The 12,265-nt window shown below is 41.6% G+C and overlaps 1 protein-coding gene across 2 annotated transcripts in view; it reads right to left on the bottom strand.

Moving 5' to 3' along the window:
* Nucleotides 1-12,265, bottom strand: part of ADGRB3 (adhesion G protein-coupled receptor B3) — a 434,966-nt gene that overhangs the window by 206,692 nt on the left and 216,009 nt on the right. For both annotated transcript variants that reach the window (XM_035109688.3, XM_088665841.1), the window contains exons 13-14: nt 2,869-3,015; nt 1,505-1,580 (exon numbers count right to left, since the gene is read on the bottom strand). In XM_035109688.3, coding sequence (XP_034965579.1) covers nt 1,505-1,580; nt 2,869-3,015 — 223 coding nt within the window. The remainder of the gene's footprint in view (nt 1-1,504; nt 1,581-2,868; nt 3,016-12,265) is intronic.

The following is a 12,265-nucleotide window of genomic DNA, read 5'->3' as shown; positions in this document are numbered from 1 at the left end:
AATTCGTTCCGGAGGTCCGTTCTTAACCTGAAACTGTTCTTAACCTGAAGCGCCACTTTAGCTAATGGGGTCTCCTGCCGCTGCTGAGCCGCCAGAGCACAATTTCTGTTCTCATCTTGAAGCAAAGTTCTTAACCCGAGGTACTATTTCTGGGTTAGCAGAGTCTGTAACCTGAAGCATTTGTAACCTGAAGCGTTTGTAACCCAAGGTACTACTGTAAATTTGTCTTGTTGAAGAGAAATACACAGAGGTGTGAGGAAGGGCCCCCCAAACAGTCCAGACAGAGAAGTGTTTGATAATATCTAATTCCACAGTTCTCCATGTAGGGAAACTATCAATTAAAGTCAGGGAAGTCTTTTTTTTCACAGGAAAGGAGATGCAGGGTAGAGGTTATGTCTCAGTGAGGGCTAAATAAAGGCAGCATATCATAATGATTTCAAGCTTCAAATCCAGGACAGTCTCTAATCGAAATTCTAAATAGAATTGTGCTTCTTAAAGCAGTCATGATGGTGAAGGACTTATCTATATTCAAAACATGTGTATGCTGCCTTATTTTAAAATTATGGGCAGTTTACAAAAATGAACAAAACACTGAACAATAGCAGTACCAAGTTCAAAAAGAAAGATCAGATAAAAGTGCAATTAAAAGTTGCAGAGTTTATGCATTTTCTGTCAGCATTGGGGGAAGTCCAAACCACCTATGGCTCCTTTTCCCATTTATGGGCCAAGTAGGTAATTTTGCTCAGTACTCAAGGCCTCCCTTCCTCCGCCTCACCTACTGCTGCTGCCTTCTGCATTGCTACAGAAGCTCCCTCCTCTCCATCTCAGCTTGCTCCACTTTCTTTAGATCAGAGGTGGGGAACCTCCAGCCAGGGAGCCAATTGTGAGTACCCTGGGAGTCCAAGGTGGCCTACGATACTATTTCCCCCCGAAACCATGTCCATCTGTCAACCAGCCGATTACGCACCACTTGTGCAGCATTCAAGGGACTTTCCGTCAAGGTAGTTGGTGTTTTCAAAAGGTACCTTTCCCCCCTCCTTTCTGATCAGAATGGGAGGAAGGTCTGTCCTTCAAAGGACAGCTTTCCCCTCCTCCCCTCCCAATTGGGATTTCAAAGCATAGTATCAGCTGATTGACAAATTTGTCAAATTTGGCCCACCAACAGGTGAGGAGATAAGGATTCCCCATCCCTGCTTTAGATGATCCAGTGTCTTCTGCATCTCCATGTTTCTTAGAATTTCTCTAACTCTCAAACTAGGGCTGATCCCAGAGAGGAGTGGAGAAGCAGGCAGGACAGAGTTCTACTGGTGAGATGGGAGGGCGGGAAAACAATCTGATCTAGGCCCCAGCCCAAGTTGTCCATTCCTACTCTACTGGGTGGGGGGGGGAGTCTTGTACTGCATAAAAACCCATGACAATTGCTGTCAGTTTTCAACTCAATCCATCCAAGATGCATATTCTTGAAGTAATATAAATCATGCTGTCTCCTAGTCACAACACATACCTTAAGGTGGGTAAAATCAGTTCTAAATTTTTGTATAGTACTGCTCCAAGCACAAATACGGTGGATTCATCTAGATCTATAAAGGAAAGTGGGGAAGAGAGGGAAAAACAATGTGTATGTTAAATTTCTTGCCTTTCCAACATAGTCAGCATATGGGTACGTAAAAGGGTATTTATCATTGTGGAAGAAGTTCTATCTTTAAAGAAATCATCATTGCATTGTGAAATTGTGAAATATATTTCCAAGTATGCTGTTATAAAAATGTAATATGATATATTAGGGTGTGGGGAGGGAAAGGTCTATACAATTGGAACATCTCACAAGATTTAAAGTCCTCAGAAGACTGGCTGTTTTGTGAGATTCATCATTCGTCGCTAAACCGTGCCAGAATTTCATGATATATTCTGCCTTGATTATGAAAGATCCATAGGAGCTATTTTTAGAGGACTTCCCCCACCCCCTTTAACACTGAAGAGGACAGACTTCCATGACAGCAATTGGGCTAGTGTATTCTAATTCTGAAATATCAAACCAATGCATATTGCCTTAGGAAAGTCAGTCTCTACACCAGGCATCCCTAAACTGCGGCCCTCCAGATGTTTTGGCCTACAACTCCCATGATCCCTAGCTAACAGGACCAGTGGTCAGGGAAGATGGGAATTGTAGTCCAAAACATCTGGAGGGCCGAAGTTTGGGGATGCCTGCTCTACACTAACACCCACCCCTGAATGGAAGCTGTTTCACACATTATGCAACAAGAAACCTGGTTTTGGCACAAAACCAGGAAGCCACAGTGAAACTCAGCTGCCTGTCAAGTATATCAGCATGATGCCAATATTTATTTGTCTCCATACTACACATTTTTGATGCATGCACTATACTCCTAGCAATGTAAGGTAAGTGTGTGTGGAAAAGGGATAACCATGGGTCTCATAAGAGGCCTCTCTTCACCTCCTGTCCTTCCAGCTGTCCCTCATTTATGTAATGTATGTACAGTGTACCTTGGTTCTTGAATGGCTTGGCTCCTGAACAAATTGGCTTCTGAACGCTGCAAACCCAGAAGTACGTGTTCTGGTTTGCAAACGTTTTTCGGAAGCTGAACATCCGATGTGGCTTCCGCTTGAGTGCAGGAAGCTCCTGCAGCCAATTGGAAGCTGTGCCTTGGTTTCAAACACTTTCAGGAGTCAAACGGACTTCTGAAATGGATTAACTTTGAGAACCAAGGTACCACTGTATGCAGAAGAGAATAACGATCTCTGTGTACTTTAAAATGGGAGGTTATTGCATAACGTCTGTAAAGTGTTAGGCCCAACCTCTGTCTTCTCCTAAGAAAAGATAAGGACAAGTGCTCTTTTAGTTTTTACCTGTTGACATAGGGGTGAAGATGTTTTTTGGAATGACAACCCTGTCTTCTGAGTTTCGTGCCCAGTCGACCATTCCTTTCCTTCCTTTCATGGGGAAATTGATGTCTGTGAGGACAGATGCCGCAGGAAGCTTCTGAATGCTGGCCACTATTAAGAAAAAGAATAAAAGAAGGAGAGGGGGTCAAAAGAACACTTGCTTTAACCTTAATGGCAGTAGCACTGAGAAAAGATCGCACTAGTAAATTTTGACTATGAGGGAAAAGGGGTTAATAAAAAGTTTTAGAGGGTTATATTTCAAATAATAATTTAAAAATAATGTGTGCAGTGTACCTGTGTACATGTTTACTCTGAAGTGAGCACCATCAAATGCAATGGGACGGACTCACAGGTAAGTTTCCGTAGCATTGCAGCCTTATAAGGATATGAACCATGAAGAAGACAAGCTTATACAAGACTAATAGTCTGTGGATGGATGCTGTGGTCTTGATTCTCTCGCTTGTCAGCCAGGTTCAATATCTTAACAGGGATTATTCTCTCTGTTGGCTCCTGCCCTGAAACTCACATAGAAGGACATAGCGGAGCTCTGTCTTCAGAGCGTATTCTGAACTGATTAAAAATGACAGAACTAGGAAGAGGATGTTGCGAATTGCTTGGGGAGATATAACTTCTGGAACCAGGCTAATGAAGCAATAACAATGCCGATATCCCTTGCACAGACCTAATAAGATTTGAAAACAAGCCCCATTAAGTAGATTGACATATTAGCAGTCTGTAGTCTTTTTCTTCACAAAGCAAAAAATAGCAACCAGTAGCTCACAAGCCATTTTCCATTACTTCTCACTGTGAAATGTAATTATTACTGCTTTATTACTCTTTTGCTCAGCACATTTGGTGAGCAAAGTTCCATAGAAAACCTTTTTTAAATTTACCTTCACAACGACCCTTTGAGGCAGGTAACTGATATGTCCAATTTACAAATGGGGAAGTGAGAAACTGACAGATTGTTAATTGCCCCAAATTATTATTTATTATTATTTATACAGCACCAGCATGGAGTTATGCAGAGCACATTCAAGGCACAGTGGGAGATAGCTTCAAGGTTCCCCTCCCCCCCCCCAACTCCACTGGCTCACTGATAATAGTTGTGCTCCAAGCCCCAACCCCCCCCCCCATGGAAATAAAGACACAGTGAAGACAGAATTTAGTTTACAGGATAATGGGCAAATTTTGGGCACAACTTTATTAAATACACAAGTGTGACTGGTATTTGCTTAGGCATTGGTATCAAAACTATAACTGGCTCCTGCTCCCCTTGCAGGAAACCTGGAAGGGTAAACAACCAGCAGAGGGAGCTCCATCAGTCTATATTGACTGGTGTTCACCCCTGGGGTTCCCGGGGACCCTGGCATGGCCCTAGCCCCTCCCCAGGCTTTGGACGAGATCCAGACCCCCAGATTCCTTTAACAGAATACCCTATTAATTGGAGGGGCAGGTGATGGCTGCACCTCCCCTCCCCACATTCCCCTAAACCAGGCATCCCCAAACTTCAGCCCTTTTCTTTCTATCGGCCAACAGCAGGAATTGGAAGCAAACAACAACAACAACCAAAGAAATGAAAGAAAAAGCCCCCAAGCCTCTCTGACAGCTCAGTCACTTGCACCCACCCATCTTTGGCTTCAATGATTTAAGCCTCCCACAAGCACATTTCCTAAATATTCCTTGCAATACTCAAATGCCTCTTCATGTGGAAAGGCTAAGGCCCCCTCACCCCCCCCCCATCAAAAGTGAAAAACAGGATTCTCAACTCACATGGCATTCAAATTACCTGTTCATCCGTACAACCCTGAAACTCTCTCGACACACCCAAACAGAACTGACACCAGCACCCACAGTCCTAAGAACCTTCATTCGCCCAACCCAGAAATCGTCTTACTCCATCTGTATCCAATCTCTCAGTAGAGACAGCTTTATTTATTACAAAATTAATTCTGTTTGGTGAGCAAGCAGCTGTGCAGTTGCATCAGCTGAGCTCTTGATAGGGTTTGCTAAGAGAGTGAAGGTGTGCATTTAACATATATCATCATTACATATAAGTGAAAGTAGAATGCACCCTTTAACACCCCCGCCCCCAAAAAACTAGCCAGGCTGAAAAGGCATAATTCAACAGGGCAGGTGGAAGGGTGGGGAAAGAGCCTGTTGCCACACAGAGATAGGAGGGTGGTCAAGGTCTATGAAGGCACCAGTAAAAGTGTTTTAGCTGCATTATTTCATTTTCAAGGTGCTTTCTCCTCATATCTCTGCATCCAGGTGACCAATGGGGGCAGAGTGACCCAAACCAGGTCCCGAAGACTGAATACAACAACAAACCAGTTAGTGTAAGGTGATATTTATGAAATAACTTCAATACATTCTTCATATTCCCGGTTTGCTGATCCCCAACAAGCCGTGATTTGTAAACGTGGTCAGGTATGGATATACAAATGAAACAGAGTTGAGCTAAACAAATTATAGTTTAGCATTCCTCTGGAACCAGGAAACTGTATTGAATGGGGAATTCTATGTAGTAACTATATTTAAAGGCAAAGGCAAAGGCAAAGGTACCCCTGACCATTAAGGTCCAGTCACAAACAACTCTGGGGTTGCGCGCTCATCTCGCTCTATAGGCTGAGGAAGCCAATGTTTGTCCGCAGACAGCTTCCGAGTCATATGGCCAGCATGACTAAGCCTCTTCTGGCGAACCAGAGCAGTGCACGGAAATGCCGTTTACATTCCTGCCAGAGCGGTACCTATTTATCTACTTGCACTTTGACATGCTTTCGAACTGCTAGGTTGGCAGGAGCTGGGACCGAACAATGGGAGCTCACCCTGTCGCGGGGATTCGAAGCGCTGACCTTCTGATCGGCAAGCCCTAGGCTCTGTGGTTTAGACCACAGTGCTACCCATGTCCCTAGTAACTATATTTAGGATGTACTAAAGTCCTCAGCACAACTTACCAGTGAGTGAGTTCTATTGAACACTGGGGTCTTTCTTCTGAGGAAACATGCATAGGATTGTGCTGTTAAATTTGCAAAACCCAGCATGCCATTACAGTAAAATCAAACATGTAAACACATATCGGCACAGCATAGTTCCAAATGCAAATATGGAATATTAGTTTTTAATGAGAGTGCTCACCTACTTGTCTGTTATCATAGGACCAAGAGTGAAAAGTACCGGTAGCACAATTAATAGCAGGCCCGAGCTGAAAAGGGTAAGCTGAAATTTTGTTTACTTACCTCCCCCCGATTTTTAAAAAAATAATAATGCCATTGTTATATAGAAATCACTGTTATTGTGGCTTTAACAATCTGAGCATGATACCATGGCAACATTGCCTATTTCAAGTAAGATTCAGGCTACTTCTAAGCCTCCGACAGTCCTATGCACCATTATTCACATTCATAGAGATGATAAACAATCTGTTCAGAGCCCCATTTCTAATGCGAGCCAGAGCGATAATTGTTTTTTTTTTGCACACCGCTTTTTCTAATCATTTTACAAGAAGGCTAATAGAGTTCATGCCATTTGTACACAGGCAATGATGTGCACAACTAATTTACTACAAGTGCCCCAGAGAGGGGCAAAAGAGAGACAACGGGGACACATTTAAAAGCAGTCACAACAGAAAAATTATGGTACGCAACCTCTCATAAGCCGATTTCATTTTAAAGGAAATTGTAATCCAAATAAAGGCTAGGAAAATTAAGGCACCAGTTCTACAGATCTGTTTTACACTGCTTGACAACTGGCTCTCAGCCTCAAATTAACCTGGTTATGTATTATAGCATCACTTTAGAAAGGCTACATTTAAGGCTCTTTCAAGCTTTTATTGTCTCTCTGTGTGAGAGCGTACTGTGGAAAGTCAAATTTCAATTTCAAATTTCACTTTATCACATCAATCCCAGCCTCTTCTGCATTTCAGAAAACAATTGCATCATACCTGCCGGGGAGGGGGGGCATTCAGTACAGCCAGGCCCCCACTGACTGAATGGCGCCCAGAGATCAGTGCTCATGACTCAGACTTTACCTTTTAAAGGACTGGCACCACGTAAGCAGATCGATCCATCAGAGCCAGTTGGATTCAGGGTTCTACTCTATTACCTGATCAGGGCACTGGAGGTACATAGCTTTTAAGACCAAACAGTGGTCGCAGGTGACTGTCATGTAGCACCAGCAGAAAACCAGGGATAAATTACTCCATAGGAACTGGGGAGCAGTGGTTGGAAGCAGCTTATGACCCATGCATTAAAGGGATGAACTAGACATTTATTGATTTTATAACATATACCTACATTGGCAACACAGTGTATGTTTAAAAGGGGAAACTGGACAAGATTCATATTTCACACGGGGTAAGATCAGCATAAGTTTTCCCTAGCTCCTAAATAAAGATTTAACTAGTTTTCATTATTTATGCTAGAGCAGAAGTAATGGGTTTGTTTTGCATATACAAAACAGACAAATCACCCTGTACTAAGGGTTCACAATAAGCAGTTATGCAATAATGTGCCTATATCAACGAGAGACATAAAACAGCTAAATATGGTATATTTAATTGAAATGTTTGTTATTTCAGATCTGCTGCATGTTTTTGTATCAAATTAGGGGATTTAGATTATCCGTTAGTGTGTAGGCTAAAACAAAAATTGGGTGTGATTATATTATCCAGATTTGGGTATCTTGTTACCTAACTCCACAAAGAACAACGGAAAATGTTGGGGAAGATTATCATACCTGGAATATAGTTCAATTCAACTGAATAAATAAATAAGTGTCCTATGAATCATACCTTCAGGGAACAACAGTCTTAAATGTTTCCTTTTATCTATTAAATTAAAAATAATAAAGTGCCTTGCAGCACTTTAAAGACTAATTTATTATGGAATAAGATTTTGTGGATGAGGTGTATTCCTCAGCTGGCAAGTATGTGTGTTTGCATTACATATGCATGCGCGCGCACACACACACACAGGGTGGGCGGATTGTAAATAAATGTCACAAGATGCAAAAAACACAGCTTTAACTGAAGTGAAAGTTTAACTAAAGTTTAAAATGTATGCAATCCCGGCCAACTGAGAACAATACACCATGCATCTGATGCAGTGGGCTCTAGCCCATAAAAGCTTTTGTCATAATAAATCAGGGCTGGTCCAAGACATTTGTTGCAAACCTTTCTTTGCAGGGCGGGAACACACAATATTTGAGATCAGATGCTCCCTTTGTTTGAAATACCTCTCTCTTCTCTCCTCCCACATTCCCTGAACAACTGGGCTCTGCAATACATTTTCATGGACTGGAGGAAAAGTGTACAGAGGGCAAAATTAAATCTGCCACATAGCTCCTAAGACAGAGTTGCATTTGTGAAACACAAATTTATTTTTAATTACATCATGTTGCCTACTGGTGAGAGAATGATGGGGCTGTGGCCTCTGAGGGCCAATTCACACAAACACTGAGCTAATGATGGCCTCTTTAAAATGAACTTTTAATTGCATAGGGACAACTTTTCTTCAAATTTTGTGTGGAACGCACTAAGGCTGCATCCTAAACACACATACTAGTATGTAAATCATGGGTTTATATTACTGGGTTAATATACTTAGGAACATATTGTGCTGCACACATGCCATAGACATGACTTAAAACAATGCTTGGTTAAAATGGGATCTCTCTCTTTCTCTGTATGTATCACAGCATGGCATTGTAAAACATGTAAAGCACAAGGCAATGTGTATCTACTCAGAAGTAAGTTTTGTCGACTTCAATAAACCCTACTCCCAGGTCAGTGTGCACAGAATTGAATTTTTAGTCTTTTAAAGTGCCATAAGACTCTTCGTTGTTTTTACAGAGATACCACCCTCTAGAAGTTTTGATTTCTGAGTCTTTTTAATTTACTGTGGATCCAACCTGTAGTAAAAGAGCAAAAAGCTGCAGTACTGGGTTAAATAAATAAATAATTGCAGTTTAATCCCATTCTTCAAAATGTCCCTGGTTTGTCTCCCTCTCACCCACTCTACTGCTCATGTTGATGAGGCCTGTAGATCTGTAGGTCTGAGGTGCCCCCACTGCCACCTTCCAGAGAATCACCATTATTGCATATTAATTATTATTATTATTATTCCTCTAGAAGTGTATTTCTTGAGTCATTTTTTGCATGTACAATAGACAGCCATTTCAGAGACATAAAAAAATAAATCAATGTATTTAAATTCTGCATCTCTCCATAGTACATGCTCACTTCTTTTATGGAATACAAATGATCAGTTCATCCCAGTCACCCAGATGTCCAGAGAGCAAGATTCTTTGTGGCAGATAATCAAAGCACCAGATGGATAGACTAATGTGTAAAATTCATAGGAGGGAGATGCCTTGTATTCATTAAGTTATGCCCCATCATGCTACCCTATTGGGACCTCAAGTAATAATGCAACACTAAACATTAAATTAAAACCAGGACAAAGTCTCACCAAAGCCAACAACAGAGTATCATTACCATGATATGTGATGTTCAGAGCTGTGCGACAATTATCAGAACAGTACATGTATCCAGAGGGAGGTCTCGGCAGACTTATTTATTAAATTAATATCCCATCCTTCCTTCCAAAGGACCCTCAACTCTGGGGAATCCAAAGAGTTGCTGAAGTATCAAAATAAAAATGTCCAACCTCCCAACCTCAAAGCTTTATATGGGGGGGGGGGGAACCCTGAGGGGAAGGGGAACCCAAAACAGTCCAACTAGGACTAGGCACAGTCAGCATCCAAAGACATTGGGAAAAGAAAACCCATGTACTTGTTTGTGGTAGAGTCACAGAAACCCCTGAGGTTTCAAAACACCACCGATCAACTACCATATTGGCAAGAGATACTAGGTGAGAAAGATGAGTGCAGAGGGCTAAGAAGGAGAATGGAAATTGGGCAGTTCTTTCTCTTTTGCTCTTGTTGATTTCTCGGTTTCTTTTTTTTAATTTTTGCCCTCCTCGGAGAGAAATGGAACAAAATAACAAGTTGTGGGGCTATGCAGAGAGAGGGGTGTGTGTGTTATGGCCACCCTACATTGTAGTCCACTGATAATACTGCAGAACTGATAAGGGGCTGAGGTTGGTTTGGATTTCCAGTTTGAAAAAATCCCATCCCTTGCAGGTTGTTGCAAAGGTCACTTGCCCACTCAAACTTTCCCCTGGGCCAAATCAAGTGCACAGTTGCATGCAGGAGACACATATTTCACTGACTTTCATGCAGCCTGGTTGCACTTTCAAAATCTTCAAAAATGAGGCAAGATGATACACTTTGAAATTGTCCCCCCACCCCCGCACTCTGCAGTATGCTTTTCAGAATTTATTCTTGCAGATTTGGCCAAGAGGAAGCTGGATCATTTCACAAGTCAATATTTAACAAATTGATGCTTTTAGCTTCATATACAGAGTGCATTTATCTGTCTATCCTTCTGATTCACAGTCAATTCATTTGCCAGCTAAATGATGCTCAAATACCTAAGTGTGAAACAAAATGTCATAGTTTCATATAACTTTCCCCCAGCTTGCCTCATGAGAAGACTGGTGTTTAAGTGGAGGGGTTTTAAGTGCTTTAAGTAGGCAGACATGCTGTTCATCTGAGGGTAAACCTGGAATACAGGTGTGTTTCCACTCACTACTCTAATCCTCAATTATTTACCTGGCTCCCTTCAGCCGCTCCAGCCTTAATTAATTGCACAACTGCTACAATCAGCTTCACAGCCGCCACCACATTTCTATTTAAAAAACCAAAGTAACCAACACTGGACTACACTTCAGGGTTGCAATATACTAACTACACTACCAGGTTCTAGAAGATGGTCACAACGTCACAACTTTGCTGAAGCTAAGCAGGTCTGGGTCTGGTCAGTGCCTGGATAGGTGACAGGTATGCTGCTTTGAGATCCACGATGAAAGAAAGACAGGCTATAATGGCATGAAAATAAATAAGACCTCCCATATACAGAAAAATAATCATGCCTCATTCATGCTGTCTCAGTCATGGTTCCATTCCCTGCAAAATGAGTATACTAATGTTGGTCTCTATCTTCAGCTTCATTAACATTTACAAAATATTATTTTTTAAATGCTTACACATCACTCAGCACTACATCAAAATCCCAGATTACTGAATTGTTTTCTATGGGACAAAATTATTCTCCACCAGTTTGTAAACCTTTGGATGGTGGGACAGCAAGACTGCTAAAGTTTCAGCACCTCAGACAGCTCCAATGCTGCTTTTTACTAAAAACAATTAAACAAGGGGGTAAAGTTAGGAACAGCTGTGTGTAACATAGAATCATAGAGTTGGAAGGGACCCCAAAAGTTATTAATTCAACACCCTGCAACACAGGAATCTCAATTAAAGCATCCATGACAGATAACCACCCAACCTAGGAAACAGTCCACCACCTTTCAAGGGAGACTGTTCCCCTATTGAACAGCTCTTATTGTTAAAACGTTCTTCCTGATTTTTAGTTGGAATCTCCTTTCTTGTAACTTGAATTTCCCTCTGCTGCTGTAGGCACTTACCTGTCAGTAAGTCCCATTGAAGTCAGTGCAGCTTACTTCTGAGCAGATAGACTGTAAGCTTTCCTTGATTATAGAATCATAGAATTGTAGAGTCGGAAGGGACCACAAGGGTTATCTAGTCCAACCCTCTGCAATGCAGGAATCTTTTGCCCAACGTGGGGTTTGTCCTCACAATTCTGAGATTAAGAGTCTCATACTCTACCAACGTAGCTATAGGAATAAACTTCAAACACTAACTTGGGTCTGCTGTCTCTAAATTACCAAGAGAACACAAGAGGGCAGGAAAAAACTATATTAAAAAAGGATTTTGTAGAGTCCTGGGATAAACTTTCTGGAAGCTGCACTACACTTTTGCCTTGCCTTTGGGATCTGCAATTCTGTCACCTGTTCATTTATTTAACCCTGGGCAGTTAAGAAGAATTTTTTATTACTCTTTACCTCCTGTGGTTTGATATGTTCTATCTCCCACCACCCACCCAATTCACATTGTGTTGTTGTTGTTGTTGTTGTTGTTGTTGTTGTTGTTGTTGTTGTTTAAAAAAGAACAGTCAAAAGTAAAATAAACATTTTGTAGTATGGGTATGAATGTTTCCTGGCACGAGAGCTCCTTGTTTCCTGTCTATTTATTTATTAAATTTATACCCCCACCCTTCCTTCCAAAGTAGCCCAGGATGGCATATGGAATGGATAAACATGCAAGTTGTGATTCATTAATTGTTACTAGTTCCAAAGTAAATGCAGTGGGTGTTAAAAACAGTTTTCTGCCCCTTGAACCATTCTCCTCGTTGTTGTTTTTTTGCGGGGGTGGGGGATAG

This window comes from Zootoca vivipara, chromosome 3 (assembly GCF_965207765.1).
Source record: "Zootoca vivipara chromosome 3, rZooViv2.hap1.1, whole genome shotgun sequence".
NCBI lineage: Eukaryota > Metazoa > Chordata > Lepidosauria > Squamata > Lacertidae > Zootoca > Zootoca vivipara.
This window is presented reverse-complemented; position numbering and strand designations above follow the sequence as displayed.